At 42.6% G+C, this 7,667-nt stretch overlaps 1 protein-coding gene across 1 annotated transcript; it reads left to right on the top strand.

The window, feature by feature from the left end:
- Positions 1-363: 363 nt before the first annotated feature.
- RPL29 (ribosomal protein L29) lies at positions 364-4,319 on the top strand. The gene is made up of 4 exons (XM_083429580.1): positions 364-467; positions 1,233-1,278; positions 2,740-2,804; positions 4,106-4,319. Exons 2-4 carry the CDS (start codon positions 1,242-1,244, stop codon positions 4,202-4,204), a joined length of 201 nt encoding a protein of 66 aa, XP_083285706.1. The 5' UTR covers positions 364-467; positions 1,233-1,241; the 3' UTR covers positions 4,205-4,319.
- Positions 4,320-7,667: the final 3,348 nt, after the last annotated feature.

Below are 7,667 nucleotides of genomic sequence, written 5' to 3'. Positions count from 1 at the left end.
ATGGGAGATTGCAGTCGTGGGTTTGCCTCTGGTAAACCAGTTTCTGTCCACAGAAAGAAAGAAAAAATGCTTTTTTCCGACCTTGATCTGACGCTATAATGGGCTGCGGTGGATCTTATGATAGGCAACAATGCAATGATAAACCATAAGGAAAGAAACCTGCCCAGAGAAGCAACGAAGCTTTTTATCGGAACGCCCTGTTATCTCAAATCGGAACACACTCAACTCCGCGAAAATCCTGCCAAAGCTCGTCCACTCTTTATTTCAGAAAAGGAAATAAACAGCGGAAGGAACGGAAGGCGAGGATGTTCTCCTGCGGAACCATTTTAACGGAGGCTCGTGTTTCCAGTCGGAAACACAATAACGCAGCCCGTTCTGCGTCTATGACCGGGCTTTGTGGCTTCCCAGAGTGCCTTACGAGTGTCGCTTCTCTTCCGGTTTTGGTCTGAACTGTGGCGGAGCTTCAGGTGAGCTTTCCATCTCTCGATCCGGTTCCATCCTTCCCGAGGGATGCCCCAGAGCGGCGAATGGCCGGCGCAGGAGGGGTGGGACGCCTTCCTAAGAGGCCGTTTCGTGCTCTGTGCCCGAGGGATGGGAATGAGATCAGCTTGGAGCGTCTGAAAGGTGGAGTGGGTGGATGGATGAAAAGATGGGAAGAAAAGGTGGCTGAAGCGCGCCCGGTATCGCCCTTGGCACGGTCGGGGTCCCGCTTGGTTGTCCTGTGGGGTGTCTGGACCTTGTATCTTGGCAGGATATTGGATCCAGCATCCAAGTTTATATGAAGTTCGCTCCTGTGTAACAATCCCTATCACATGTGATATTGCGGCCACTAGAGATTATACTAATGCGTGGAGAAATATCAGCATTTTGTGCCGTGCGAGCTTCATCTTCTGCGGCTACAGACCTGTGACAGTGTGCATGTCTACACTGAAGTCAGCCAAACCTATTGGTGTGTTTTGGATGGCAGCTGTAGTCTCAATTAATTGCCAGGTATCTGTGGAGTCTTGTTGTCTTCATGACTTCCCAGGGACATTTAACTGCATGGATGCATAATACTGAACTAGGTGGTCTTTTGGTCTGATTCAGCAAAGCAGATCTTAGAAGGGTGTTTAGGATGTTAGATGGATATTGGTTTTAAAGTTTTTCTACATAAACTTGTTCCTGAGGAGCTTGGGGCTTTCTGCTATTCTGTGTTTGAAAGGAACACTTCTGATTCTTATTCTTTTTCACAGGTTTAAGCCATGGCCAAGTCCAAGAACCACACCACACACAACCAGTGTAAGTTCGCATAGAGGTCAGGGAGTGAATAGTGGTCAGTAATTGTTTATCAAGGTATAGTTGGACGCATGTAGTTAGCAACTCTGAGCATGCAGAAGAGTTTTAAGTAATGGTAACTGTGGTTGACCTCTTGAAACAACAGATACGTTGATTAAACTTTCAGTATTTATAAGTGAGGGGATCCACATCCCTTTACTAACAATTCCAAATAACTGGGCGCTGAAATATAATTCATTGTTTTTGCTATCATGTTTTTCATTTGACTTGCATAGTGTGCCAGGAATAACTGGTCTGATCCAAAATAACTATAAGCAAACATTAATATACATGAAATCTAGATTCAAGTTTAATAAGACTGAATATCTGTATCTGAAATTGTAGTGGGTAAACAGTCTCATATAGGGCACTCTTAAGTTTTGGCTGGTCCTGCTAGCCAAGCAATTGTTGTCTGGTCCTTTCCCCTCCCCCGTTGCCTTGATGGAGGTAAACACATCCCAAGGAGGCTTCAGAAAACCACTTTCATTCAGGAAAGTCGGTCAGGAAGTCTGCCATCTTCAACTGATGGAGGAAAGCTGATCGTGCAACAGCTTCATCCTTGCCATGGCGATTATAAATGTCAATGCCTGGCCCCAAAATTGCCCACATTTCTGGTGTTTATCATAGCATAACCAGAATAATCCCCAGTTTAGCTCTTTCAGGGCTTCCAGATGATCCTCATTTGGAATCCAGCCTTGAATGTAATGGTCTCCAACAGTGGTAGGCAAGCATGTTTTTCTCCCACTAATAATATTACATGAGTAGTATCCATTTGGAGTAATAGAAGAGCATGGGCTTCATTGGCCACTGTGCTTGTGGGTTTAATTCAATGTAGGTGTTGTCAGAAGTTGGGGAAAGAATAGAAGATTTACAGTTTAGTCCTAACTGCATACACATTGGAGTGACACTCATTCCTTTAAAACAGATTTCAAGTAAAAAGTAGGCAGGAATGCACCTTTTAAGAGTGCTGCAGGATGGTATTTGTAAGGGTGGCAACAGAGAGCAGTTGACAGTATGTTGACATTTCCTGCCTCCCAATGCAATCTCATGCCTCAAAGGGAAAGTTATACAGAGAAAGCACATGCTTTGAAAACAAGATCCAATAGCATTTGTTTGTATGGACATTGAGTGCTTCACGTATCAAGAGCCCACCAATTTTGGCCATCCTTGATAGATAGCCAAAACTGGTGCTTACTAGGGACTGGCCAGATTCAGGATTTTAACTAGGGACTTCTACACTAGCTCACAGGACTTTGAAAGCCCACATGTGTGACAGAGGCAGATATAGCTAGCCTGGAATGGTCATTCTCACTGGAGCTGATGGGAGTTGTAGCCCAAAATATCTGAAGGGCACCAAGCTGGCAAAGGGTGATGGACAATATCAACAGCCTTTATCCTTAATGTGAAAATGGTATCTCTTAACAGCTCGCAAGTGGCACAGAAATGGCATTAAGAAACCCAGATCAAATAGATACGAATCTCTGAAGGGGGTAAGTGCATTTTTCCTCATCAGCACCCATTTCCTTTTCACCCATTACTAGTGGGCTTGTAGAGGCCTTGCATGCTAAGATTGTATGATAACAGAGAATGACATTAAGTGTCACTTTATTTGGAAATTTTATGTCATAATTTTGCTTGATTAATTTATGATAGACTTATTTAGTTATTTATTGGTCCTTTTGTATGATTTTGCAATTGTGGTATATTGTTTTTATCTATTTATTTTCATTACTGTAGAATTGAGAACACTGTAAATTCTGTAAATAGATAAATAAAGTCTGTGTCATATTCACTGAATCTTGCAAAATACAACCTGCACTTCGTACACTTGAGGCTCCATCTGCACTATACTTTTAAAGCAGTATCATACCACTTTGAATAGTCCTGTTTTCCCCCAAAGACTCCTGGGAAGTGTAGTTTCCTAAGTGCCAAGAGTTGCTGGGAGACACCTGTTCACCTCACAGAGCTACAGATCTCAGAGTGGTTTAACAATCAATACCTCTTCCCAGGAATCTTTGGGGAAAGCCATTACTACATAAAGTGGTATGGTGATTGCTTTAAATGTATAGTGCAGAGGGGGCCTGAGTTTGAATATTACTGGTGTTTTGCTATAGCCTTTTTCTTATTTGGCTATTGTTGAGGAACCTCTTACTACAAGTTGGCTTTAAAATTCTTATTTGGATAGAAATGAGTGATACAGAATAGTCTCTTGGTGCAATGGAAAAGGGGTATTCTCGCGGTGAAAGAACCAGCCTGATAACACCTAAATGTCTGTTTCTTCATTGCTCACAAATGTTGGAAACTAACCTGCTTGGCAGTTTTTAGAACCTGGAACAGTGCTTTTCTAATGTCTCTTTTGAAGCAAGTATTGTCTGCTGTCTAGAGTTTGTGAACATATGCCTATATAGGAGATATGTTCTTATTTGCCCTTCTTGCAAGATGGGCTGCTCACCTACATTTTGTTTGGAAACTTATCTTTTTGTTTGCCAGCTATTACCAATAGCCACTTAAATTATGGCCATCACCGTGGTTCTTTATGCGGTTGATCACAGTACCGTAACATGATGTCAGAGACAGAGATGCATAAGACTACTGGAAAAGCCAGCAGGTTTGAGCCAGACAGAGCAGGTTGGTGAGCCTGACGAGGCCAAAGGGCTGCTTTATTGAAGAACAGAACTGCACAGTAGTATTATACCTCGGTCAGTTGTCCCACCGTAAATACTATGACTTCTACCCAGCTATATGAGTTGCTAAACAAATTATATCTCTCCCCCCCCCTCCCATTTTCTAGGTTGATCCCAAGTTCCTGCGGAACATGCGTTTTGCAAAGAAACACAACAAGAAAGGGCTGAAGAAAATGCGGGCCAACAACGCTAAGAATGCCAAGTAACCAGCTTGCCTCCAGATGGCAAAAGGGACTGACTTGCTTGGCAACTGACTAGCAGTTGTTTTCATCTTTTCACTCAAGGCGTTTTGTATAAATAAAATTGAGTGTAATGTGTGGATGTCGTGCTTTCTGTTTTGACCCTACAAGAGATTACACCTTCTGAGGGTGATTTTATTCCTTTTGGGGGAAAGTGTCCCACTTTATTTTCCTGTACAGTGGTACCTCGGGTTAAGTACTTAATTCGTTCCGGAGGTCCATTCTTAACCTGAAACTGTTCTTAACCTGAAGCACCACTTTAGCTAATGGGGCCTCCCGCTGCTGCTGCTGGTGCGCCGCCGGAGCACGATTTCTGTTCTCATCCTGAAGCAAAGTTCTTAACCCGAGATACCTCTGTATTAAAATTGCTCAGGGGTTGCTCCATATTGTGGGGTATGCCATGGGAAATTGGAGGGGGTGGGATGGGTGGGAGGAGTGCAGGGCTTAACCTTAGCACAAAGGGTTGCATGCTGCCAGGAGACTGGGGGAGTGGAAATCCTGAGCCCTACAAAACGATTGGGATAGGGGAGCCCAGTTACACAGATGGTAGTGAAAGAATTTACATAGTTTCTTGGGACCTTGTGCAGTTGCTGGGAAGAGCTAGGAGTGATGAATTTCACATAGTAACAACATCCTAAAGGGTAGTTGTATCAGTGTGCTACAGCAAAAACAATGTAGCACCTTAAAAGCTGAAGCTCTTGTATAATTGACTTCATCTGATTCATGAACTGCTACAACTCTGTTGACAGCTATGTACATGTATCACATATAAAAGCATACAGAGAGGGAGGCCAAGAAATGAGAGAATGCAAGAAGGACAAACGTACTCTCAACAAGTGCCAGCTAAGCTTTATTATAGCTCAGTGCATTTCAGAACATTTCATGATTCTACAAAGGCAACACCAGGCTGCTTGTGTGTCCAAACTGCTTCAGCTACTATATGGCACTTGGAATTTTATTTTTTCATATATGTTTATAATTTTCATTTATTACAAACATTTCAACAACAAAACAACAATTATCACATATCAAACTTCCCATCTTTCAGCAGTTCCAAAAATTTACCCTCTTTTTTTCTTTTGCCTATCCAAATTAACTATTCTTTTCCTCGCCTATTTTGTATATGTTTGGTACTTGGAATTTTAAGGTGGAGCCTGAAAAAGGAACCTTTGTCATGGAATATACTGACAAAAATTGTTGCTACTTTTTGAGAACACATTTGTTCCTTTTCTATTTTTATTGAAAATGTAAACAGTTGGACCAAAACAGCTATAGTGTGACAATTATATATGAAATTTAAAAGTATACAAGTGCAGTGTACACAATGATGTTGTGAATGTCACTATTCATTTAAGCTTCATGTAGAATTGTCAATTTGTACTTCTCACATTTCATGCCCTTTTGGCCTGTAGTTAACAATTTGGTTTTACACCCTGTGTGCACAGTGTCTAGTGCCCCCAAATTACTAAAACAACTATTGAGTCTACAGAATTAATCTCCAGTATGAAATCCCCTTGCTACCGTTCAATATGGAAGACTATACCAACAGTAAGTTGAGTCAACATTTAAATAGAATAGCCTCTATTCCGTAGAGACGTGCATGAGCTATAAGCAGGGTGTGTGTTGCTATAATGCCATTTGTCCAGAAGGTGGTGCCTTCAGCATATGAGCAATGCAATCCAACTTAAAATGGGAATATGAGAATTTCTGATGGAAAGTCTTGGCACCTAGGTATGAACTACCTTTTATCTCTGAAATATAATGAAGAAGGTTTGATTACTTGTAGCATGTAATCTAAGGCAGGCTTGGTTCCTAACTCAGGAATAAATGGGGCTTTCCTCAGTCCACTCCAGAAAATCTGCGGTTTGAAGGTCTAGTGGGGACAAAGGAATATATGGAAGGGGAGTTTAGCAGAAAGCAGCCCCCTATCTTACATAAACAGAGGAGCCATTTAGGGACAAAGCTATATAATACTGCCTTTCTGTCGTTTGTACGCCACATTTCCATAGTTAAACCAATGCTCGAGGCAGCTAACAAGATGAAAAGATTTACACAATTACAGAAGTAGTCATAATAAAGCACATCAAAAAGTACACAACAAAATCCATATTTCCATATGTCATGATAAGAGCTAAAAAAGAATATCAATGATAGCAACAAATGCCCCTAAACCATACCTCAGCCCTATAGATCCTATCTGCCCCTGAAGTGACTATGCATAGTAATCACTGCTTTATGGGATCTTCAGACACCATGTTGACTCCTAATAATCTTAGGACAAAGCCCAAGTTCCACCCTTTAGCTCAGGGGTCAGCAAACGTTTTCAGCAGGAGGCAGGTCCCCTGTCCCTCAGACCTTGTGGGGAGGCCAGACTATATTTTGGAAAGGGAAAAAAATGAACAAATTCCTATGTCCCACAAATAACCCAGAGATGCATTTTAAATAAAAGCACACATTCTACTCATGTAAAAACATGTTGATTCCCAGACTGTCCACAAACTGGATTTGGAAGGCGATTGGGCTGGATCCGACCCCCGGCCTTAGGTTGCCTACCCATGCTTTAGCTGAATGACACTAAGTAGGGTTCTAGAATTCTATACTTTTAAGGGATGTCCCACTGCTGTGACAGAAATAAACTTACGTACATGTGACCACTTCCTTGTTCTCAACTGAGCTTTGAGATAGCTGACTTAATTTAGATGTAATGCTGTGATCTGGAATTACCGTATATTGAAGATTGTTAACTTACGGCCCTCCAGATGAAGGTGAGTTGCAACACCATCATCTGTGATCATTGGCCTGCATTACAAGAATGTGCCTCAAGCTTAAGAACTTTCTCCTTCCCTTGTGTCACAAAAGAACCAAAGACTGTGGAACCTACAGCCCTCCAGATGTTGGTGGGTCAGCTCCTTTTGGTGCCCGCCAGCATGGCCAGTGGTCAGGGATGATGGTAGTTGGAGTAACAGCATCTGGAGGGGCAGTTTCCCTATCCATAACATAACCCCTAATCATGATGAATAGCACCTAGGCTGATATTTTTCTATCATTTAGGTAAAGGTAAAGGGACCCCTGACCATTAGGTCCAGTCATGACCAACTCTGGGGTTGTGGCGCTCATCTCGCTTTATTGGCCGAGGGAGCCGGCGTACAGCTTCCGGGTCATGTGGCCAGCATGACTTAGCCGCTTCTGGCAAACCAGAGCAACACACAGAAATGCCGTTTACCTTCCCGCCAGAGCGGTACCTATTTATCTATTTGCACTTTGACGTGCTTTCGAACTGCTAGGTTGGCAGGAGCAGGGACTGAGCAACAGGAGCTCACCCCGTCGCGGGAATTCGAACCACTGACCTTCTGATCGGCAAGTCCTAGGCTCTGTGGTTTAACCCACAACGCCACCCGCGCCCCTTTCTATCATTTAATTACTAATTATT

This window comes from Podarcis tiliguerta (assembly GCF_965153285.1).
Source record: "Podarcis tiliguerta genome assembly, chromosome: 2".
Lineage (NCBI taxonomy): Eukaryota > Metazoa > Chordata > Lepidosauria > Squamata > Lacertidae > Podarcis > Podarcis tiliguerta.
This window is presented reverse-complemented; position numbering and strand designations above follow the sequence as displayed.

Coding starts and splice junctions, on each gene's coding strand:
- RPL29 (XM_083429580.1), top strand. CDS start 1,242: ATGGCCAAGTCCAAGAACCACACCACACACAACCAGT. Junction 1,279..2,739: donor CCACACCACACACAACCAGT/GTAAGTTCGCAT, acceptor ATCTCTTAACAG/CTCGCAAGTGGCACAGAAAT. Junction 2,805..4,105: donor GATACGAATCTCTGAAGGGG/GTAAGTGCATTT, acceptor CCCATTTTCTAG/GTTGATCCCAAGTTCCTGCG.